Source organism: Bos indicus, chromosome 26 (genome assembly GCF_029378745.1).
Source record: "Bos indicus isolate NIAB-ARS_2022 breed Sahiwal x Tharparkar chromosome 26, NIAB-ARS_B.indTharparkar_mat_pri_1.0, whole genome shotgun sequence".
Lineage (NCBI taxonomy): Eukaryota > Metazoa > Chordata > Mammalia > Artiodactyla > Bovidae > Bos > Bos indicus.
This window is the reverse complement of record NC_091785.1, coordinates 15,028,653-15,053,222: the sequence shown is the minus strand read 5'-3', so window position 1 is coordinate 15,053,222 and position 24,570 is coordinate 15,028,653. Positions and strand designations below refer to the sequence as shown.

Below are 24,570 nucleotides of genomic sequence, written 5' to 3'. Positions count from 1 at the left end.
AAAACATGAGTGGGAAGGATGAATGCATAGCAATACCAAGACAGTGGTATTTGTGAAGAAGTGGGGTGGGGGTGTGGCATTCATGATGGAGTACGGGATGCCTCAGTTGTACCACTTTCCTTGAAAAGATGTCTAAGACAAAATCTTAGCATTTGTTGAATCTGGACTATAGCTATTTGGATATCACTTATCTATTTCGAAGTATCTGCTTTCATGTTTGAACTATTTAATAATTGAATTTTTAATGAAGGATTGGAGAGGCATAATTTAATACTGCCCAAGTTGTTAACTATTTAGACCCTGTAACTAGTTCACCTTGTCCTAATGCATTTTACTTTATAGTTCACCAACAAGAAAATGTACAGAAGCTTGGAGTATCTGGTCTCCTTGGTAATCATCATCATCATTATAAATAGGCTAATGCCTCTGCTGTATGTAACTCAGAAATTTTTTTAGTTTGTTAATGTGCGTCAGTATCACTAAGATTTTTCAGCTCTCAGACTCTGGCAGGATCAAATGTCTAAGCCTGCAACTCTAAATACCAGACTGCGAACTATGATGAATTCCCCAGGTCAAAAGCCACCGTGTAAGCTTTTATAGCATCAGTGTTCTGGCAGTGTATCTACTTTGATGCATATTCTTCAATTGAAGTTTCTTCAGATAACAAACTAATTAATATTAGGGGCTTAGCTTTTAAAATATGTTTCCAGATGTCCAGTAAATCCACCATAAGTTATCTTAAGGGTATTTATTGGTAATCCAAAAAGAAAATGAAGAAATGTGTCTCTAAACAAATGTCTTTTAACTTTGAGGCCATGGACCATGGAAGGCGGAACCACACAGAGTATAAGGGAGTTCCGTACTTACTTGAAATATAAAGCCAGGTCAGTCGCTATTATCGCAACTTCAAACAAATGAATAACTGTTTCATACTGGCGTTTATTTAGGTTCTGGAATATGTTTAAACTCTGCAAGATGAAAATTCAAAATAAAATGCCATCATTAATTTGCCTTTGATTCAACAAACAAACCGCCCTATGATGCTTTATAAGAGCATCTTATTATAGAAAGAAGATAAACGAAGTCTTAATTTTTTTGCTTTCAGTTTTCTCTCTTGGATTAAGTTACCTCTTTACTTATACTTTGATTAAGATAATTTAAACTCTTAAAACAGATTATTAGCAAATATTCATGTAATCAGTATATAAGTTTTCTTCCAGGACCAATTCAATAAAAACAATAGATTTAAAATTTCCTGTAGTAATTGAGAAACTTTAATAAAGAATATCTGGTATTTGTCCAATTGTTAGACATGTTGAATTATTTACCAGATAATTTCAGAGTGATTCTAGAAACTATTGGAGAGCTTTCAGAAGCTGCAGATTACAATAGTACTCACACATAGAAAAAAGTAAATCTTCCAAGTTGTTTTTAAAATGATGTCTTGCAATTCTATTTTACAATAACTTATTTCTACCTTTCTTCAAAGAGTTTCCCACTAATAGTCTCCTCATACATGGATCACCCTCAATTTTTAGTGTTCCAGAAAACAAGAGTGTAAATCTGGGAGTGGTTTTTAAAAGATAAGATATTCCAAAAAGAACATTTTTAGGAATACAGGCCAAAGACAGATGTGCAGTGACAAATGAAGTCAACAGTTAAATACAGAAAAATCCCACTGAAAAGGAGGAAACAGTCTCTCCGCCTATGTAGAGACAGAGGCAGCATAATGTAGAAAAGAACACTGGGTCAAGCACCAAATAATAACAGCAGACACCTAAGGCTTCCCACTCCCCAGGCACTGTTCTAAGTGCTCTATGAAAACTCTTAGTCACACAGCAAACCACAGCAGAGAGAGGTTAGGAAACTTGCTCAAGGTTGAACAGCTGGCACACAGAGCCAGTATAGCGGGACACTACACTGACTCAGTAAGGAGCCCAGGTTCAGTTCCCAGCCTCCCCACGTGGTAGTTGTAGCGTCCTGGACATCTCACTTAACATCTGTAAGTATCTGTTTTCTCAAATGGGGAGAACAACAGCTGCCCTGCTAACTGCCTGGCACTCAACCTGTGATCAGTAAATATTTGTGGAATGTTGATGCAGATGAGACAACTGGGAATGCATTTAAGAAGAGTAAATTGCTACAGAATTTAATTATTGCTGTATCATTATTACTGGTAAGTTCTGAGGTTATCCCCAGTTTAAAATAGAATTGCAAAACCCAAGACCAAATATAGCTCTGTCATTCCAGGAGACTGAAATACTAGAAAGCAAGAAATGGACTAGAATTATGTGTGCATAATACAGCCTCCACCTAGGTCATCTTTTATAACTTCGAAGTCAAGAAAAATGGTATTTTACACAGCAGTAATGATGAGTTCATAATAGCAACTATAGCTAGACTTTTTAAATTGATAGAAGAGATGGAAATTATACTCCAAACTACAACAAACAAAAGAAAACTTGTCTAGATCAAAATCCATGTCTTGCTTGAAAGAGACAGTCCTCAGCAGCACCTTGTGCGTAATCTCTGCTCAAATCTTCTGGATATAGATTATTTTTAACTGGTCTGGACTGACCAGGAAAAGGGCAGAGTAAGTGGGCCGTTTGGCATTTTAATCCCACTTAACCTTCCCTGATTTGGCTACTCTGGTGGCCTGCCTTTGGGTTGGTGGTGACCCTGTGGCATGTTTCCATCAGTGAGTCATTGCCCTTATCTGTTCACTGATGCACGTTATATGTTTCCCAGAGTGACGTGTAGCATGTAATTCCAACACAGACTTTGTAGGTCCAGTAGCACTTCCGGTCATTTTTGACTGCTGTACTAGGAGAAAAAAGGGGATCATGTGTGGAAATGCCCTAAATTTTTAGACAAATTATTAGTAGCACACTTTTAATCTCTTTATATAAGTCATTTTAATCCTTATTATATAGTGAAAAACTCTGCTGAAATAGTGGATCTCAGGTCTTCTCACCACACACAAAAAGATAATATGTTAATTCACTTGACTGTAGTAACGATTTTACTATATATCCATACATCAAAACATCATGTTGTACACATTAAACATGTAATTCTTTTTTAACTAAAAAAGTTAGAAAAAAAGAGCCAGAACATTATAGAATGGGGAGAGGGGACACACAGGGCAGGCTGCCAGATTTAAATAAACAATCCCTTAGGATAGACCTCATCTCTACCAAGCGCCAGACCATGGACCACACACCACGACCACGATTATCAGTATTGTTTATGCGCCAATTACTTTTAATACATGTTGATTTTATTTTTAAACCTGGATACTTTGCTATTTGCTAAATATATGTGTGTGAGAAAAAAAGCTGTGTATATATATATATATAGAGAGAGAGAGAGACAGAGAAAATACCATTGTACTCCATTTAAGTCATACCTTTTTCTAATCCAGAACAATAAAACAGCTCTATTAAAGCAGACAGAATGGCAAACATTCTTTCACTTTACAAAGTAAATCAGTATTGCATTTCTTTTTTTTTTAAATATAAATATTTATTTGAATTGGAGGCTAATTACTTTACAATATTGTATTGGTTTTCCCATACATCAACATGAATCCGCCATGGGTGTACACGTGTTCCCCATCCTGAACCCCCCTCCCTCCTCCCTCCCCGCATTTTTTAAAAAAGATGACACACTTTTAAAATTAGTATACTTAAGAAAAAAGGATGTATGTTCAACTATTCAGTACTGCTTCCTTTGTTGATAGCACAATATTCCTGATTTTCACCTTTTTTTCCTTCACTCATTTTTACTGTACAAGTCTCTAATTGAAAAACCCTGTCTTAATTCAGTATCATTTTTTATTTCCTTTTTTCCTTCTCTCCTAGAAAAAGTTCTTAAAAGAAGAGCTTGTAAGTAGTTTCTTTTTCAGCCATGGATACAGATTCACATAAAAGATCCTGTTTCTGTTTAAATTAGTTACTTGAAATCCCTTGACCAAATTTATAGCCCATGTCTAATAAACATTTATACCTCTCACTGTACACATTGTGGGCCTGCCCCATACTTCATCTTATTTTTATTTTCCCATTAGCCCTCATTTTTTCTTTAATGTTACATGTATTTTTGGAAGCTCCATTAAAAATTTTTTGGAACAAGTTGAAGATTAAACATATATACATGCATGCAGTTGTTTTTAAGTAAGTGAAGGCAGAGCCAGTAATCTTTTAATTGGAGCAAGAGGTCTTAGAATGTAGACAGGGCATGGAAGAAGGAAGGATGTCCCTCAAAAATCCAGTCTGACACACACAACAGCAGCAGAGGATGAGCTGATGGGGTAACTTCTGACGTATATTTGCACTGACTTCTATTACTTCGTCATCTGTGCCAAAGAGAATGCTTTGGGTAAAAAGGAGTGAAGGCAGAAAGTTGGCAGCAATGATCAGATCCTAACACAGACCCTGTAGCTTCACAGGCTTGCTTAACATGAGCCTTCCCGAAAGCCCAAATCAAAGAGGTGAGTTCTCCAGACCAAAGAAATAGAATTGGTGAGACAGAGTTTGAATAAATAGAAAGCTGAGGCTGTCCACAGTGCATTCCTGCCCTCCCCTCACAGCAGATGGCAAGTTCCACTAAGGAATGAATAGTTTTCAGAGGAAAACAAGTGTAAAACCTCTGCATAAAGACCACAAGAACACAACCTATGGATTGAGTACAATTCCAACCAAAATACCAAGTTTGTGGATGTGTGTATGTAAATTGAAAAACTTTTAAAATTTATATGAGAATACAAAGGTGTAATAAAAGCCAAAGCAATCTTCAAATAGAACAAAACTGGAGAATTTACACTGGAAGGAAGACTTTATTATAAAGCTATAGTAACTAAGATGACATGTTAACAAAAGACACAAACTGACCAGTGTAATAGAATAGGGAATGCAGAACCAGACTATTATAATCAGTTACCTGGTTTAGGACAAAGGTATCACTGAAATGAAGTGGGTCAATAAATGGTGCTGAGTCAACTGGATTTTCACATGGACAGAAAATGTATCTTGATCTCTACATCAAACCATATATAAAGATAAGTTGTAAAATGACTGTGGATCTAAATGAGAAAGGTAGAACAATAAAATACCTTCATTACCTTGAATAGGCAAAAGACAATACTATACAACTAAAGAATTAATCTTTAAAAAATTGATCAAATGGACATTAAGAACTTATTTTCACCCAAATCCAACATTAAGAGAATAAAAAGGCAATTCACAGGGAGAAAATATTTGTGATACGTATTTCTGATGAAAGATACATAAATCAGAATAAAGAATTCCTACAAATCAAGTTGAGAACAAAGGTAGTCCCAAAACAATTTCAAAAGGTTAATATAAAAAACTGTAGTTTATATGTGTTAATGCTGTTTAATTTGACACAAATCAGCACATCCCCCAAGTGACTAAAATGAGAAAGATGGCAAGTGGCAAGTGTTGGAGACAATGGAGAGCCACTGGAACTGTTGGTAAGGATGTATTAATAAAACTATTTTGGAAAACTGCTTGTCAGCATCCACTGAGGTTGAACACATGCTCACCCTATGGCCAAGCAATTCTATTTCCAGGTACATACCAAACAGAAATACACCCATGTGTTCACAAAAAGACATGAACTAGAGAGTCACAGCACACCACATGTAACAACTCTGAATCAGAAGTCACATAAAGGTCTTAGAGCAGTTGACTGAATATGTAAATACAGTGCATCACTGCACACACACACACCCCAAACTAAGAAAATAACAATAGAAGAAAGGAACACAAAAGGCAAATGAAAAATACATCAAAGGAAATACGCAATGGAACATGAAAAATCCACACTAATACCTATAGTTTCAAAACCACAAGAACTCAAAGGGAAGACTGTAAAACAACAGTAAAATTGAAAATAAACTAGCAAAACTAGTAGTAGAATGAGGAAAATGGAATTGAATATAAAAGCAATGTAATCCACAGTAAAGCTACTCAGAATAAGCAAGGGACATAGTCCACAGTCTTGAGGAAATTAAAAGAATATTTAAAAATATAAAAACATAAATGGCAAGGAGATTCAACATATACATAATTGATATTCCCAATGTATTAGAAAAATGTCCAAAGATACAATGAAAAAAAAGCTTCCCTGAAATTAAAAAAAAAAGACAATGGATTCTATGGATATGTGTAACCTATAACAAGGAAAAAATAGATGCAGATACCCCCAAATAAACATTGACAGCATCACTCTGCAGGATGAAATTTTTAAAATAAAATAAAATTAAAAAAAAAATAGTTGCAGAATCACCCATACATTCAAAGTTACTAAAATATGAAGAATTAAGAATTATATGAACATCTATTCAGAAAAACAAAGTCACCTACAAGGGAGAAAATCAAATCAGCCATTTATACCTCTTTAACACCAAAAAACAGTCCTCCAGTTTCTGAGAAGAAAGTAATGACCCAACAACCTTTATATTTTTCCAAACTGACTTTCAAAAATGTAACAAACAGATCTTCATAGGTGTGTACTTAGCTTAGAGACTGTGAAAAACTACCAGATGACAAAAATCTAGCTAATTAAGATATGAGTCAAAATACACAGGAATGGACAAGCCATGATGAAAGTCTGAGGCTAAGTATCAGGCCCATATAAAAGTAGAAGTAGGAATAAACAATTGCGCCTCTTTGGTCTCAACCATACAAAAGAGATGACAAAGGGAACACTGTCATTTGGAAGTAAGACTGTGGTTCCAAGGCCTCCGACTCAGAAGCCGAACTATGACCACTGTGGCAACACCGCCAGGCAGAAGAGGAAATGTGACTGGAGTCGCCAGGGCTACAGATGGAACACCATCGAGGTGGCTGAGCGAGGCACCTACAAATACTGTCCTGAAGATTCAGGCGTGGGTTCTGGGAGAACACCTAACCCAAGAGAGCTGCTGGGCAGCATCCAGCTCATCTTAGGGATTTCCACCATTAGTCATGCAACAAATGCTCTGCTTTAAAAAAAAAAATAGACACTTCAGGAAATTATAAATTAATTTTATAAATCCTGATAACAGTAAAAAAAAAAAAAAAACTGATAATAAATACCTTACAAAACAAGTAAGAGATGTGGGAAGCAGTGTAAGTATTTGAATTGTTTCATGTTTTATAGCAGGGAGTTCAGAGATGGTAAAAAGGTAACACATAACCACTAGTTATTGATTTTAGTGTTCTCTATATGGATGTGAGAGTTGGACTGTGAAGAAGGCTGAGCGCTGAAGAATTGATGCTTTTGAACTGTGGTGTTGGAGAAGACTCTTGAGAGTCCCTTGGACTGCAAAGAGATCCAACCAATCCATTCTGAAGGAGATCAGTCCTGGGATTTCTTTGGAAGGAATGATGCTAAAGCTGAAACTCCAGTACTTTGGCCACCTCATGCGAAGAGTTGACTCATTGGAAAAGACTCTGATGCTGGGAGGGATTGGGGGCAGGAGGATAAGGGGATGACAGAGGTCACTGACTCGATGGATGTGAGTCTGAGTGAACTCCGGGAGTTGGTGATGGATAGGGAGGCTTGGCGTGCTGCGATTCATGGAGTCGCAGAGAGTCGGACACGACTGAGCGACTGATCTGATCTGATCTGAAGAACTAATATTTCTTGTGATTATGGACACAGTTCTCTGAAGTTCTGTAATTCCTTCCCTTAAAAAATGTTTCTTCCATTAAGCTGAAGTAAAATTAAAATCTTCATTTAAGATAAATGCAAGGCCGCTCAGCAGTGAAAAGTAATGAATCACTGCTGGCTCATTCGCTCAAAATGAACAAATCACAAAATTATTGTTCTGAATGAAAGTCGTCACCACAAAAGAGTAATTACTGGATGACTGCATTTATATAAAAATCTAGAAGATTCAAACGAATCTGTAGAGACTAAAAACATTTCATTGCTTGCTTTGGGCTGGGAAGGGAGAGAGGCATAGACTACTACAGAACTGAAGTGTTCTGTATCCAGCGATAGACTCCCAGGAACAGTCTCCTTTGTCATCCCAAAGGAGATGACTGAAGTGTTCTTTCTGTGTCCTGAGTGTGGTGGGGTAAAATCTATCCAAGTGTAGGGACAGAATTCATAGAATTTGTATGAATAACACATTAAAGGGATGCTTATTGTACAAACATTACACTTCAATAAACTCAAATAGATAACTCTAACAACAACAAAAAAATAGTTTGGATAGTGAGATCCCCTTTTTCTAACATTGTTTCTAACCATCCTGCCCATATATAGTCACAGTGAGCTACCATGAAGTTCAGTTCAGTCACTCAGTCGTGTCCAACTCTTTGCAACCCCATGAATCACAGCACGCCAGGCCTCCCTGTCCATCACCATCTCCCGGAGTTCACTCAAACTTATGTCCATCAAGTCAGTGATGCCATCCAGCCATCTCATCCTCTGTTGTCCCCTTCTCCTCCTGCCCCCAATCCCTCCCAGCATCAGAGTCTTTTTCCAATGAATCAACTCTTCACGTGAGGTGGCCAAAGTATTGGAGTTCCAGCTTTAGCATCATTCCTTCCAATGAACACCCAGAACTGATCTTTAGAATGGACTGCTTGGATCTCCTTGCAGTCCAAGGGACTCTCTCAAGAGTCTTCTCCAACACCACAGTTCAAAAGGATCAATGCTTCAGCACTCAGCTTTCTTCACAGTCCAACTCTCACATCCATACATGACCACTGGAAAAACCATAGCCTTGACTAAATGGACCTTTGTTGGCAAAGTAATGTCTCTGCTTTTCAATATGCTATCTAGGTTGGTCATTACCTTTCTTCCAAGGAGTAAGCGTCTTTTAATTTCATGGCTGCAGTCACCATCTGCAGTGATTTTGGAGCCCCAAAAATAAAGTCTGACACTGTTTCCCCATCTATTTCCCATGAAGTGATGGGACCAGATGCCATGATCTTAGCTTTCTGAATGTTGAGCTTTAAGCCAACTTTTTCACTCTCCTCTTTCACTTTCATCAAGAGGCTCTTTAGTTCTTCGCTTTCTGCCATAAGGGTGGTGTCATCTGCATATCTGAGGTTATTGATATTTCTCCTGGCAATCTTGATTCCAGCTTGTGCTTCTTCCAGCCCAGCGTTTCTCGTGATGTACTCTGCATAGAAGTTAAATAACCAGGGTGACAGTATACAGCTTTGACGTACTCCTTTTCCTATTTGGAACCAGTCTGTTGTTCGATGTCCAGTTCTAACTGTTGCTTCCTGACCTGCATACAGGTTTCTCAAGAGGCAGATCAGGTGGTCTGGTATTCCCATCTCTTTCAGAATTTTCCACAGTTTCTTGTGATCCACACAGTCAAAGGCTTTGGCATAGTCAATAAAGCAGAAATAGATGTTTTTCTGGAACTCTCTTGCTTTTTCCATGATCCAGCAGATGTTGGCAATTTGATCTCTGGTTCCTCTGCCTTTTCTAAAACCAGCTTGAACATCAGGAAGTTCATGGTTCACATATTGCTGAAGCCTGGCTTGGAGAATTTTGAGCATTACTTTACTAGCGTGTGAGATGAGTGCAATTGTGTGGTAGTTTGAGCATTCTTTGGCATTGCCTTTCTTTGGGATTGGAATGAAAACTGACCTTTTCCAGTCCTGTGGCCACTGCTGAGTTTTCCAAATTTGCTGGCATATTGAGTGCAGCACTTTCACAGCATCATCTTTCAGGATTTGAACTAGCTCACTGGAATTGCATCACCTCCACTAGCTTTGTTCGTAGTGATGCTTTCTAAGGCCCACTTGACTTCACATTCCAGGATGTCTGGCTCTAGGTCAGTGATCACACCATCGTGATTATCTGGGTCGTGAAGATCTTTTTTGTACAGTTCTTCTGTGTATTCTTGCCATCTCTTCTTAATATCTTCTGCTTCTGTTTGGTCCATACCATTTCTGTCCTTTATCGAGCCCATCTTTGCATGAAATGTTCCTTTGGTATCTCTGATTTTCTTGAAGAGATCTCTAGTCTTTCCCATTCTGTTGTTTTCCTCTATTTCTTTGCATTGATCGCTGAAGAAGGCTTTCTTATCTCTTCTTGCTTCTTTGGAACTCTGCATTCAGATGTTTATATCTTTCCTTTTCTCCTTTCCTTTTTGCTTCTCTTCTTTTCACAGCTATTTGTAAGGCCTCCCCAGACAGCCATTTTGCTTTTTTGCATTTCTTTTCCGTGGGGATGGTCTTGATCCCTGTCTCCTGTACAATGTCACGAATCTCATTCCATAGTTCATCAGGCACTCTATCTATCAGATCTAGGCCCTTAAATCTATTTCTCACTTCCACTGTATAATCATAAGGGATTTGATTTAGGTCATACCTGAATGGTCTAGTGGTTTTCCCTACTTTCTTCAATTTAAGTCTGAAGTTATAAATTTTATGAAGAAATGTTCTGAATAATAAAAGTATTCTGTTATTTATGCTAAATAATACATTTTGTCATTCTGATAGTACATTGTAGTATTAAAGTTTATATTCTGAGAAATTTGGCTAACAAGGGCTTTAACCCCTATTCATTAGGTTAAAGGGTAGATTTCTGACTAGTTTAGAATACAGACAGTTCTGTCCTCAAAGCAGGGAATCCAACTCTACTGGGACATAAAGCCTGATAACATACAAAACACAATAAGTAATGCCTACAAAATGGCAAAATTGCTAGGTAAGGATTTGCCTTACGTAAAAAAAATTAAAGTTTTAAATATAAGTATTTCCTCTATACAATAAATAAATAGAAGAACTGTACTGTCTTCCAAAAATGTGAAAAGAACATCTGATGTTAAAATTTCATGTTTTCAGCATTCAGTTTGCCTGCTCATAAAAAGCTCTGTGATTGCATTTATTGCCTAGTGACTCTATTTACAACCCTTAAAAGTCTGCAATTAGCAGGTCAAATAGCATTGTAGATAGGTCCTTGCCAAGGTGGCATGGATTACTAGGATGCGATATTCCTTTTTAAAAAGAGTAAGCCTTTATCTAGCCATGAAAACCAGTTCAGACTGCAGAGTAAATAACATTTAAAAATTACAATGGGAAACAACAACTCTTTTAAATTCTCAAATCCCAGAAAGTAAAAATATATGAGCTACTAGGAGCCCTTCCATAGTTAAGCATTTAAACATTTGGCTATAAAGGTTTTAGAATATATTTTGCATTAGTAGGTAAATGTAAAATAAATTATTTTTGATACTGCCTGCCTGTGGTATATGTAATCAGCTGGATATATGGAAGACCCTTACTCAAAAACATAAGACCATCCCAACCAGTAAGGCAAGACCCTTAACAAACTGGGTGGATAACAAATTACTATCATATTCATGAACTACTTTCAATTCTATTTTTTCCAACTCTCATAGAACAGATATCCTCATTCTTTTTATGATACTACTGCAGGAACAGGTCCTGGCTACACACGAGAGTGATGAAAACTCTTATTAAAAATGCAGATTCCTAGGTCCAATCCCCAGGGAGCCTGGTAAGTGGGAGATGAAGCCCAGGATGTGTTTTTAACCGCCTGCCCTCTTCTGCCCTGTGAAATCGGTAATTCAGTGCAGTTGGTCTCTGTCCTCCTGTCTGGATGCTGCATCAATCAAAGGCTATTAAAAATATTTAAACCATATGTCTGTTCTTTTTCCACTTTTCTGCCTAATTGCCCTTACAAATTTTTCCCACTTGGCTTTTGATTACCTAGAAGAATGTAATATTATCTCAAAACTTGGACATATTTCCTTATACCCCTTCTCCTGAGCCTTTAATAAGCAATTATTATCAAAAGTGAAAAAAGCTCCGCTCTCCCAAGGGCTTATTTATCCTAATGAGTTTGTGTGATTCTAGACAATTTCTCTGTGCAGACAAGAATGTTCCCTTCTATCTAACAATGATTCATTCTGAGAATCTTCTCAGATTTGTTCTCAAGCATAACTAGATAATATTCAAAACTTTTCCAACAAGCCTATGTACTCTTTAAATAAAATCGATAAAAAGAAAAATCTTTTTATCGAAAGTTAGTAGTACATGATATTGTATAAATCACAATGAATTCAGGGCCAAGCTTAACCCACTTCCCGTGAAAAGTTCCCTGATGCCACCCCTCTTCTCTCCTATGCCCCACCCACTCCTGAATGGGACATCTCCCTCACTCACTCAGTGCCTCTGATGGCAGCTGTCTGATCTTACCACCTGATTTTCATGCCTACCCCCAAACTACCAACACCTGACTGTCTCAAAGATCCAGACAATGCCTTAACAGTACATGCCCTATGAATAAGAAAAGCAGTGGCTGTGTAGCCTCCTCTTTTTACATTCATACATACCCAAGGTAAACTTTTTATTCTTACTCTACAGCCCCACAGAGATTCTGTGACTTTTCATAGCTCTTTCCTCCTCTATCTCAGCTACTTCCAATTTGATTGTTCAAAAACTATCGCAATATAGTCATTTCTATCAATTGACTTCAATAAGGGTATATACACTGTCAGCCACCAGCATTCAGGATGATCTTCTTGCTAAGCATTTTCTGTGGGTTAGCACTTTGATCCAGAGCTTGTGAGCTGCCCTAGAGAGAGAGACCCACGTACCTCATCCTGCAGGAGCGTCTTACTGTACTCCAGGTGGTGCCTCTCCAAGATGGAAGAGCCGTGAAGCCTTGCTAGCGGAGATGTGGACCTAGGAGGAAAAGGGTCATTTTAGCTATTTAAAGATGACACATAAGATCACACAGTACAGAATCCTTGCAATCTGAGGATTTTTTTTTTCATGTCTTCCCTCTCCCCTAATGACTGTGAAACAGTTGAAAGTAACATATTGGAAAAGAATTTTTAGATTTAGAACAGAAGAATATGCTCTTAAAAAATCTTTTTAAGAAAAACCCTAATTTGTTAAATGCATAAAATGATTTAATTGCTTGAACTACAAAGTTTCTCTCACGGAAAGAAAAGGAAGAAGGTCAGCTCGCCCATCGCTGATGGAACCCATGCAGACTCCCAACACCAGGCCAAAGCAGAAGTCTGGGATGTGGTCTCATCTCTTCTGCAAACCTGGAGACAAGATGCCACATCCCATTTGGCTACTCTCTTTTCATCTACGGCAAGTTAGATTTGACTGTTTGGGACTTGTTTCTTCATCAGTAAAAGAGGGGAACAATAGTAACTCCCAGGTGGGAGGGCTACAAGGATTCAAAAAGGCCATAGGTATCAAGTTCTCAGCTGGTCTCCCAGTACACAAGTGCTCAATAAATACTCATTCCTTTGAAACTGAATTGGCTGAAGCAGTTAGGAGGGCGGAAGAGAGCTCAGTCATTGTCAGGAAACCTGCATTCAGGAATGCGGAACAGCCAGCACGGGCTGGAGCTCTTAGAGGAAGATGTGTCTTGCCTGAACCCAGACTGGGAATCCCCACTTCAGGGCAAAGCCTGATTGGCAGAGTTGCTGAAGGTGAAAAGTCACTGCTTAATTCATTGAGTAAATTTCTTGAGCATCTACTATGTAATTTCAGACATACAATTTCATGTGATTGTCACAGCAGTCTTTGAGAGGTCAATATTGTACCCATTTAACAGTTAAGAAACTGAATCTCGAATACATTAAGTGATTTACCCAAGATCACTTAACAAGAAGTGTTTGGATCCCACAAACCCAGACTCCAAAGCTCATACTCTCTAAAATGTCTCACTTCCTCTGGTACCTTGTGGGTAGTGGGTTATGTGTAGGAGATGAGGATATAGTGCAGCCAAGGCAGACAGAGCTTCTTAAATGTCACTATCAAGGAGCTAGGTTGGCCATGGCATTGCTGACCAATTTTGAAAGTGCCAATGACAAAGTAACTAATAATAATAATACCTGATAATTATTAACCACCTAGCACCAACTGTGAGCTGACTGCTTTGTATGCATAGCCTTATTTAATCTTTACAGTGACCTTAAGTGTTAGGTAGCATTATTACAGTTCTTATTTTCCCAATGAGGAACTCAAAGCTTAGAAAGTTTAAATAATTTGTGAACTCAGTGAACACAAATCTGTCCGAGCTGAGAGCCTGCACTTCTTTTCTTAGGCAAGAGGGGAAGGTGGTGATGATGTTAAGATGCAAGCTCAGCTGGTGGAGGAACAAGGACAGGGAACACGAGAGGTAGTGAGCCCAGGAAGAAATGTTCTCTAGCTTGAGTTGGGGGTGTCACCCAAGGGTGTACAACTGCAAGTCGAAGATCAATGCACCTAAAGGTATGAATTCAATACTTTGATGAAATAAAGTTGAAAAAGTGAAGGCATTTACAAATGAGGTAGGGGCACCAGAACTATCGATGCGGCAGCATATGTTCACTTACTTCATCTGATACAAATTATTGGTGCCTCTGTGGTCAATGTCGTGGCAGAAGGCAGCAGCAAGCATGGCAAAGGCTTCAAGGTCTGTGTAGTATTTCTTCAGTCTTCCTGTCTAAAAGAAAATAGACATATATTTTCACTTACATTAATACATTATGCAGCATGTGCAGCGAGGCCTGCCTCTGATGGAGAAGGGTGTCTGCTGTGTTTTGAGAGCAAGCTTGCTTGCTTGCTTTTTTTGGTCACACCGCGTGGCATGTGGGATCTTAGTTCCCTGATCAGGGATCAAACCTTGACCCTTTGCATTGGAAGCATGGAGTCTTTACCACTGAACCACCAGGGAAGTCCCAAACTGGTTTTATTTCTTGTAGCTCATTCTGGGCAGTTACAAACCTAGCAGGCAACTGAATTTTTTTCCTTGAAAGACGTAAGTACGTGAGTGTCAGAGTTATCATCCAGTCAAGCGCCCAGGGATACCCACATGCCCTGGCATCATCTCCAGAGGATTTGGGGATTTATGGGATTGTATCCATGAATTCCAAAATTACAGCTCTAATGTGATAGCCTGTATCTCTTCTCACCACGTTCAGGAGGGAGGCACGAGGTTTCACCAACTGCTGTGCTCCACACCTACCATCAGCAAAGTGAACATGGTCTGCCCCACGTTAAACCCGTGTCGCCAGTTGTGGTATGTGACGGCCCGGTACCCCTTCCTCACCGTGTACATCCATCTGGTGAGAACCTGCCGCCGAAGAAGACAACGCCACTCAGACTTTGGAACAGAATTCTAAAGGTTAGAAGGTCTGTGACAACCTTATCTGAAAAGATAGGATCGCCTTGTTTACAAGGTTTAAGCGGATATATTGACAAAGTTAATGATAATTTAAGATCCACACTGCAGGGAATCTGTTTGAACCACAGGTAATTTTACACAGTGGCGAACTGCCACAGAATCACACCATATTTTAAATTAAATACCGTCTAACCTCTACAGGTACTTTGAATTTCTCCACCACGTTTATTTCAAAAAACAGCCGAAGTCCACACTTAATCAGTTCGTGCTCTGTGATGGGCAAGTCGCTGAAGCGGAATTCATACAGGTCTGCAGTCCGTGGGTCTGGCAGGTCCTCCTTCTGTTGAAACCAGGACCAAAGGTTCCAGTTTACATTCTTTTTTATCCCTTTAGTCAGACACAAAATTACAATGCAGTGATGCCACATGCACTTCCCTGAGCCTCTACATACCCAGTTCTGGGTTACGCCCCTATTATCCTCACAACAAATCTGCACAATGACCCTCAGTTTCCAGATGGTTAAACTGAGGCTCAGCTATCCTGAGAAGCTTTCTACGTGACGCATTCAATTCCAAAGCAGACCCCAGAGGCTACTTTCTTTCTCTGATGCAAAATAAAATGTTGAATTACAGCAGCCTAACCCATTTTCAATACTCTGCTGCTGCTGCTAAGTCACTTCAGTCGTGTCCGACTCTGCACGACCCCATAGACAGCAGCCCACCAGGCTCCCCCGTCCCTGGGATTCTCCAGGCAAGAACACTGGAGTGGGTTGCCATTTCCTTCTCCAATGCATGAAAGTGAAAAGTGAAAAGTGAAAGTGAAGTTGCTCAGTCGTGTCCGACTCTTCGCGACCCCATGGACTGCAGCCCACCAGGCTCCTCCGTCCATGGGATTAACTTCTCTTTTTCCCTCTTCTAGAAATATTTAGTAAACAGTAAATGATGGCTTGATTCAGTTCTATCGTATTTTCTTTACCTGTTCAGTGATGCTTTCCCACTAGTCTGTGGGTTCCCTAAGGATGGGATCATGGTGTGTTACCTGCTGCGGTAAAAGAACCTGAGGGCTTGTCCCACAGAGGTGCTTGGTTAATGTTCATTGAATGAATGAATGAATGCCCCCAGTGTCCTGGAACACACGCAGACATCTCATTTAACCCACCCCTTGTCAGGATTTAGGACCAGATGAAAAAACAGTTGAACTAGTCACATGGACATGGCTTGGGAAACAAAAATGTGGGTCTTGCCTTTAAGGACTTCACTTACTGAAGTGGTTAAAAATACAGATAGTGAAAGGTGAGATTCTGGAGGGGTGTGTATTCAGCTGATGTGACAGACGGCAGGGTGGAGACAACCCCACAAGAAGAAAGAAGCAGGCGAGGAAAGAAGAAAGAAAGAAAGCACACAGTCTGCTGTGTGGCCCAGCAGACGGACGTGCAGGAGCAGTTCAGTTCCGTGGGTGTTCACTGAGCCCGTAGTAAACCCTCAATACTGTGCTAAGGTCACATCCCTCAGAAAGCTCAGGCTTGGTCCAGAGGATGATTCATGTTCTATTTGCACAAATTTCAACACCAAATGCTATATGGCTCTTTTAAATACAATTATGGTATCTGTTCACCTAACCCCCAAGTCAGAGCTGGCCCTCACACCCTTGCCCTTCTTTGTAGGGTCTTCCTGATTCTCCAAGGAAGAAGAACCCCTTCTCCCCAAGGCCACTCTTAGATGGTCACTTTGGGCAGAGACCTCTCTCCTGCAAAGCAATGGTTTTGAGCCAGGAAACTAGTGTTCAGTTCTGGGTTGGGGTTAGCTACATCAGTGTTCTTATCTGTGAAATGCGGATAACAATAGTAACATTTTTGTCTTTGTTGTTTTAATGAAAAAGCAGTACCAATTTTATTTTCATGTGTCAAAGACAATTAGAGGGGATTCGTCACACGACCCCTAGGGAAAGTGAAAGTCGCTCAGTCATGTCTGACTCAGTGAGCCCAGAATTTTCCAGGCCAGAATACTGGAGTAGGTAGCCTTTCCCTTCTTGAGGGGATCTTCCCAACCCAGGGATTGAACTCAGGTCTCCCACATTGCAGGCAGATTCTTTACCAGCTGAGCCACAAGGGAAGCCCCTAGTGGCACTTCCCAAAGCTCCTTCCTCACAGGGCCTCTCGTGTCCTCCACTGTTCCTTCTTCTCATCACTTTCTCTCTGTCCAGAACCTCCCAGATTCCTTGCCCATGGGAGCTCTTTTTTCCTTTTGTTCATTTTTAATTATCCAACAGACATTTATTGGTTCCTATTTGTGTTGTAGGCATTATGGATAAAACAATGTCACTACTCCCTGAAATGCACATTCTTGTGGGGAGAAATGGAAAATAAGCACATGTAAGAATCAGACCAAGAACTGTGGGGTGCAGTGAGGGGTGCCCCATGCCACAGAACCTCCCTGCTGGAAGTCACCTCTGCCCTGCTGTTCTCAGAGTATTATGTAAAGATCAAATGTGAAAACATTTTTTGAAGCATTACAGGGTCAGTCACACTAACGTGTAAGTGTGCATTTTTAGCAAGAAACAAAGTAAGAAGTTCTCAGAATTATGACTCCCAGGCCCAATTTGCAGACATAGGCAAACCATTGTAATAATACTATAATACAGAAATCACAGGTTTTGAAGAACAGCAGTCATTCAACAGTGATACAGAGAGCTTGATAGAAATAAAGGCTTTTGCTTGGTCTGAGAAGTAGGAACTCTAGCACCAAAGGCTGGTTTTCTCCTCTTTGATGGAACCCACAGCTGAGATTGAGAATGAGAGGCGGTGAGCATGAGAGATTGAGAGAAGTCACCCTCTCTGTAACTGTATGTGACTGTAACATGGCCCCACTGGCCTCCTGCATCCAGGCTAGCTCGCTCCCTCTGCTCCAGAGACCCTGACCATCTGATCAGGTCACTTCCTAGGTGCCAGTGCACCAGGCTGCCATGTGTGGTCTTACCCACCTCCCTGCCAGGCCTCACAGGCTGCTCCCCTCCTCCACTCGCTGGGGCTCTGGCCACACCAGCTGTGTCCCCCTACCCTGGCCTGGACTGTCCTGCTTTCCCTTCTCATCTCCAAGCCCGCATCATCACTCTCTGCCCACCCAGCTCCCGCGTCCCCTTCAGGCCTACACGTCATGGCCTTCATCTCATTCTCCACCACCTTCTGTGAGGAGAGTCAGGCCCTCGGCCTCCCCAGGGCCCTTGATGCTCACGCCCTATGAACCCGTCCATTCAAGGCAGTGTCATTGCTTGTATTTTTCATCTAATAAACAAGGGGTTTCTTGAGCCAGGTAAGAACCAGACCACATTATCTTTCACCCTTGGGACTTAACAGTTTCTTGTATCATAGTGCATCTCAATAATTAGTGAATGAATTAAAAAAAAACTCAAGGAGGAGTGAATGAGGTACTTCTCTGGGATATTCTCTCTACATCTTCTATGGTCTGGTAAACAGGAGCTACAGGGCATCTGTGAGTGACCTGAAATGTCCCAGGAAGCAGGGGGAGGAAGGGGGACAACCTTCCCCACTTCCTCTGCCCAAGTTGCAGTGCTGCTTCCTCAGTCCTTACCAGCACAGCCCCACGCACCTGCTGTTACACCTATAAAAGAGGGCCACGCCTTCCCTGAACCAAGAATTAAAGCGTATCCCTGGAGAAAATCATGGTAAGTGAAGATGCATATATATTTATGCCTCTTGGAAATTATGCCAAGATAGTTTCAGAGTACCCCTCTGAAACACATGTTTGTTTCTTAAGTTGGGCTTCCCTGATAGCTCAGCTGGTAAAGAATCTGCCTGCAATGCAGGAGACCCCAGTTCAATTCCTGGGTTGGGAGGATCTGCTGGAGAAGGGATAGGCTACCCACTCCAGTATTCTTGGGCTTCCCTTGTGGCTCAGCTGGTAAAGAATCTGCCTGCAATGCGAGAGACCTGGTTTTGATCCCTGGGTTGGGAAGAACCCTTGGAGAAGGGAAAGGCTACCCACTCCAATATTCTGGCCTGGAGAATTCCATGGACTGTATAGTCCATGGGGTTGCAAAGATGCATATATATATTTATGCCACTTGGAAATTATGCCAAGATAGTTTCAGATAACCCCTCTGAAATCTGTGTTTGTTTAAGTTACATGCAGCAATGATTTAGGATGAGCTTTAGAGCATATCTTATATTCAAAACAAGCCATTTTGTTGTAAAGCTACTGATTCTTTGTCCATTTTATTGCTTTTCCATCATAAGGCCCTTCCCTCCTCTAAACAGAGAACTAGAAAATTTCTAACATGTCATGAATATCAATTAAAGCTTTGTTTTACAAAGAAGATGAGTTTTGTTGGGGGCAAATGAGCAGAAGGAAGGGTCATTTTCTGGACTACATGTGAGAGGGAAGTGCTCACCAGTTAAGTCAAAGAGAGTGAGAGGAGGAGGAAGAGCCTCAGGTAACATGAAAATATGCAAGGCGTCAAAACATAGAGGTCAAAGGCCACTGGCTCTGTGGTGGTACAGCCAAGGGCCAGGACGGGGAGACAGAGCTCATGAAAGATGGGGATGGGGAGGTGAGATACTCAGTATATCTTAGCTCAGAAAAAAAGAACGCAGATCAGAAAGGGGCAGTGGAAAACAGGACAGGGTAGTTAGGGAGGCAAACAAATGTGACGTTACTTCAATTTCAGACAGATTGTATTCAAGCCTCTGAAAGTCAAAGGTCTAGGGGCCTTGGTAAATATCCCAGGCTTTTAGTTGGGACCCCAGAAGGGCCACCCTCTAGAAATAAAGATTCTACCCGAGTAGGAAGGGCAAACCTCAGATAGACCATCCCTGATGAACTCTAAAACCAGCTCCCTCACTGGCCAGAAGAAAATCAACCCTCTGAAGAGAAAGATAACATCACCCAGAGCCCCTCCAAGCTTTTATCCACAATGTCTGGGTCTCAATGAAAAAATTATGAAGTATGCCTTAAAATGATCAAATGAGTAAAACTCAAGAGTAAATATAGACAGTAGAATCAGACATATAGGTGATTCAGGTATTGAGAATTTAAAATCACTACGATGAATAAATTTAAGAAGATCGACGAAAAGAGAGAGAAAGTCGATAAAATGACAAAGTTTCAGCATAGAGTTGAAATCTTAAAAAAAAAAAAAGTTAAATATACATCCTAGAACTGAACAAGAGAAGCTCTGAAATTAAAAACTTACCTCATGGGTTTAACAGTTGACTGAAGAAAATTTGGGTGAGTTTAAATAGTAGATACAAAATACAGGATTAGTGACTGGAAGAGAAGTTATTTCAACTAGACATAATAGGCGTGACCCAATGGCAACAATAGGAAAGAAATAATTCCTCCAGGATCCAGAAGAGAAGCTAGAGATGGCAGAAATGACAACGGTGCCTGTAAGGGTCTGTCTGTAACTCTGCCACATCTTCAAGGGTGGCCATGGTGTAATCCAAAGCTATTCAGATAAACCAGGCCATGCTATCCCCCAGAGTCTGTGCCTGAACTCTCTTGTGCAGTGGTCTAGATTAGCTGTGACTCTAATTTACCTTTGTGGATTGCACTGTGGGGGACAAAGAGGAAGAAAAGCAGGGAACCATATTTTATTTAAAAGGCATTAAGGATAGAAGTAAAACACTTACCAAAATTGTGACAAGCTGTTTTTCTTCACAGTCTTCAATTACATCTATATTTAACTTCTCTTTAAATTTCTAAAATGTAAAAGCAAAGGAAGTGTGAAATTCCTATAAAGTTGATTTCTATGTGATTCCTTTACTCTTAAAATCAGTTAAAATAAAGCATGCTCTAATGAGTCCCATGACAAAGTGCCATACAAAGGTCTATAGCACTGGATTATGTAGAATTTTCTCTAAAACACAATTACTCTTTCTTATCCTCCAAAATGTAACAGCAGCTGTCTCAAAGAGAGAGAGGAAGGAGACATTGATAGTTCACACGTAGGCGAGAAAAATGAGTGGCTTACGTCTGTTTTTCTATTAGTTTATAGCAATTTCCCTGTATTTCCCCAGACATTTTCATCTTCAACATATCAAATTCTCAAATTTCTTTTACATCTCAAACCACCCAGCAAAAACAAACAAAACACCCCAGGAAAACTATATCACACATTCTCTGAAAGCTAGGGAAATAAAGGAATAGAGATCATGGGTGTGTGATATTTCCCCTTCATTTGGTGGTGATTAGAACACTTCTGGCAAATACCTACTGGCTCCCCAATCATCCATGATGTTGATTTGGTCATGTTTGTACACTGAAAATTTTAGTGAATGTGATATGAGGGAAGACTTGAAATGAGCTTGCACAGCTGGGCTTGCGGTCTGCCACTTGTCATCATCATGAGAAGAACATCTACCAGGTAGGTATGATGATCAAGGATGACAGATGCAGAGAGCCAACCAGATGCACAGCTCACAGCCCAACCAAAATCAGTTGAATCCTGGTCAACCCATAAATGCATGAGAAATAGATGCTTATTGTCATATACAACTGAGAGGTTACGATTGTTATAGAGTATTACATGGCCAACAGCTGACGGTTCCCTCCATGGAAATATTTTTTTCTGTGCTAACAGTCCAATCTAGACCTAACTATTCCAGCTTCTACAGAGCTATTTTAAACAAAAAGCTGTTCCAACCAAGCAGTCTGGACATTCAGTAAGGGTCTGTGTACTATGAACCACCCAAATTCTCCCTGACCCCTCCTCTGTCTCCCCTTCCTCAGCCCAGGACTGAACTTATTTTCCGCTGTCAGACCTCTGGGTACTCCGGTGAAATCCAGAAGCCATGGTTACACAGCATCTAATCTCCGTAGGACTGAATTCCTCACTTACCAAAATAGACTTGATCTCATCAGGTGTAGCCTTGGTGTGGTTCATGAGCATTTCCTGGGCTATGTCCTTTCTGTTCTCCAGCTTATTCATTTTCTCATAGGTGTCAGTATTTAAGAGAGACCATCCAAGAAACTGTGTGAGAGTCTGAAATTGATAAAATGTGATTCAATTCTCTAAAATTAAAGGAAAATTGATTTGGAGGCAACAGTCTGCATGCTTTCCTATCCAGCAATGGCTCTTCCCCCATCAAAAACCCAGTTTCTTGTTTTAATCCAAGAAAAAAATACTAATAGTCAGCACCAGACAATAAAATTGGCTAAGCCCTCGTTTTCGAAGTGCTTCATGCACCATGGATACTTTATTAGAGGAGAGGATGACCCAAATCCAATCAGATAAAGAATGACTTGAACCAGAGAGGGCTGGGGGTGACAGCAAGGAGGAGAGGGGGAAAAAGGGAGTGGGGAGAAAAAGAGAGAGAAACCTTTCCCCCAATTTCCTAGTACTGGAAAGAATTTTGATTAAGTCAAACATTCACACTTTGGTAGAAAACAGTGCAGTTTTATGGAGATCAGGAAACAAATGACACAATAACGACATATTGATGGCAAGCGTGTGTGACTCACATCTTAATTACACTTTGGAAACATCTTTCCAGAACAACAATTATGCGTCCTCTATTCATGAATTTCATCTCCCTCCATTATTTTATAATTGCACTCACCTCAGCGATGTGCTCATCATATTCATCAAAAGGCTTTCCATCCTTCCTGTTGTAAAATGTAGCTACGCCCACGATGTCTTCCTTTTTGTTGACAATAGGCAGGGACAAGACATTTTTAATGACCCAGCCAGTTTCATCTACAGGTCCTTTCTACAAACAAAAAAGACACAGGTTATTTTTCAGCTTTTTAGTTTGAAATTACTGTATATTCACAGGATGTGGCAAGAGAAATGTACAGAGAATCCATGTGCCCTTCACCCAGTTTTCTTCCCAGTATCACCTTGTGCCACTATGGTACACTAGCAAAACCAGGCAGCACAGATTGGTATGACCCATGGAGCTTCACCAGGTTTAACCAGATTTGTATGTGTTTGTGCGTGTGTGGGGTGTGGAGGGCTGTTTTTATGCAAATTCATCATATATGTAGCTATGTACAACGTCCCTGGAATTGAGAGAATTAATCCAAGAATTAATCCACTTGCACTACCCCATTATAGCCATCCCCTTGCTATCCCCACTTAGGTTGCTTTCAATTTAGATAAAGAATAATTTGGGGGTGTTCGATGCACAATTCCTATGCTGTGACAGAACGTGGCTAGAACCATGCAGTCATAAAAGCACTCTTGTACATTTGACTCAGTATCCTAGGACCAAGTGTCTGTATTGTGACAACCCTACCCTCTTCTCTTCAATCCCCTTCCCAGCCCTAGGATGGGAAGCATTTACCTCTATTACCTCAGTGCTCCCTGTTCACTTTTTCTGTCCTCCAATACCTATCTAGCTAATTCCTTAAACTGTTGAAACACCTAATGTGGTTTCTGTTTTCCTGACTGATCCACCAAGATCGTCCTTTGTCCTGTGGTGTGGTTCCATTTAGTAAATGTCTGTCAAGTCCCATGATGTTTCAGGACCTGGGTTAGCTGCTGAGGTGCAGAGATGAAGAAGTCACAGTCCCCAACCTCGAGATAAGTTTGTTAGGGGATGCACACACAGAAGTTCAGGAGTGCTTCTCAAAGTGTCTGCCAAGAATCAAGGGCAACAGATCTTTCTTTTTTAGCCAGTTTCATAAATCTCCGGGAGTGTGTCTTAAATAAGCTTCCCAGGTGATTCTGAAGTCCTCAGAAGTTTGAAAGCCATTGCAAAGACAGCCAAGTCCCCAACACACCACACTGCTCCTCCTTCTGCCTGCTCTCAGCTTGTTTACTCATCCTCAGAGATGGAGGTTAAGTCTCGCCTCTCCCAGGGAGGCTTCTCTAGCTTTTCACCCACATGGAACTTTCCTTTTTCAGAATTCCATCAGCACTTTTAGCCTGGATCACACAACTTAGGTACTTTCCAAATGCTTTGAACTGTTGGCTTTTGTCTCTGAGGCTATTTTCTAACCAAAGAGCAGTTCCATAAACTGTTGAATTCTACCTAAGTAATGGGACAGTGCTGGGCATATAAGGGATGCTCAATAAACAACTGCTTGTTAGTTGAAGAGCTCCTCTTTATGCTGTTGCTGCTGCTAAGTTGCTTCAGTCGTGTCCAACTCTGTGCGACCCCGTAGATGGCAGCCCACCAGGCTCCTCTGTCCCTAGGATTCTCCAGACAAGAGTACTGGAGTGGGTTGCCATTTCCTTCTCCAATTCTTTATGCTTGGAATGAGAAGCAAAGAAACCAAGCCTCAATTCATGCTTCCTAATGGTCGAAGCTCTGGGGGGAAAAAGTAGTGCACAGTCGTTCTCAAAATTTTCAGTTTGGGAAAACACTATGAAACATTTATATACTTATACCCTCACACAGATCAGAGACAAAATCAATAACAGAAAGTGTTGTTACCTGTGTGCAAAATAACCTCACACTCATAAGTACCT

At 40.5% G+C, this 24,570-nt stretch overlaps 1 protein-coding gene across 3 annotated transcripts in view; it reads right to left on the bottom strand.

Moving 5' to 3' along the window:
• PDE6C (phosphodiesterase 6C) overlaps positions 1–24,570 on the bottom strand; it is a 52,681-nt gene that overhangs the window by 7,571 nt on the left and 20,540 nt on the right. For 2 of the 3 annotated variants that reach the window (XM_070780495.1, XM_070780493.1), the window contains 8 exons: positions 22,715–22,864; positions 21,994–22,137; positions 20,786–20,854; positions 15,332–15,478; positions 14,980–15,087; positions 14,348–14,457; positions 12,605–12,692; positions 868–968 (listed from right to left, as the gene is read on the bottom strand). In XM_070780495.1, coding sequence (XP_070636596.1) covers positions 868–968; positions 12,605–12,692; positions 14,348–14,457; positions 14,980–15,087; positions 15,332–15,478; positions 20,786–20,854; positions 21,994–22,137; positions 22,715–22,864 — 917 coding nt within the window. The remainder of the gene's footprint in view (positions 1–867; positions 969–12,604; positions 12,693–14,347; positions 14,458–14,979; positions 15,088–15,331; positions 15,479–20,785; positions 20,855–21,993; positions 22,138–22,714; positions 22,865–24,570) is intronic. The other variant, XM_070780494.1, reaches the window with a different exon arrangement.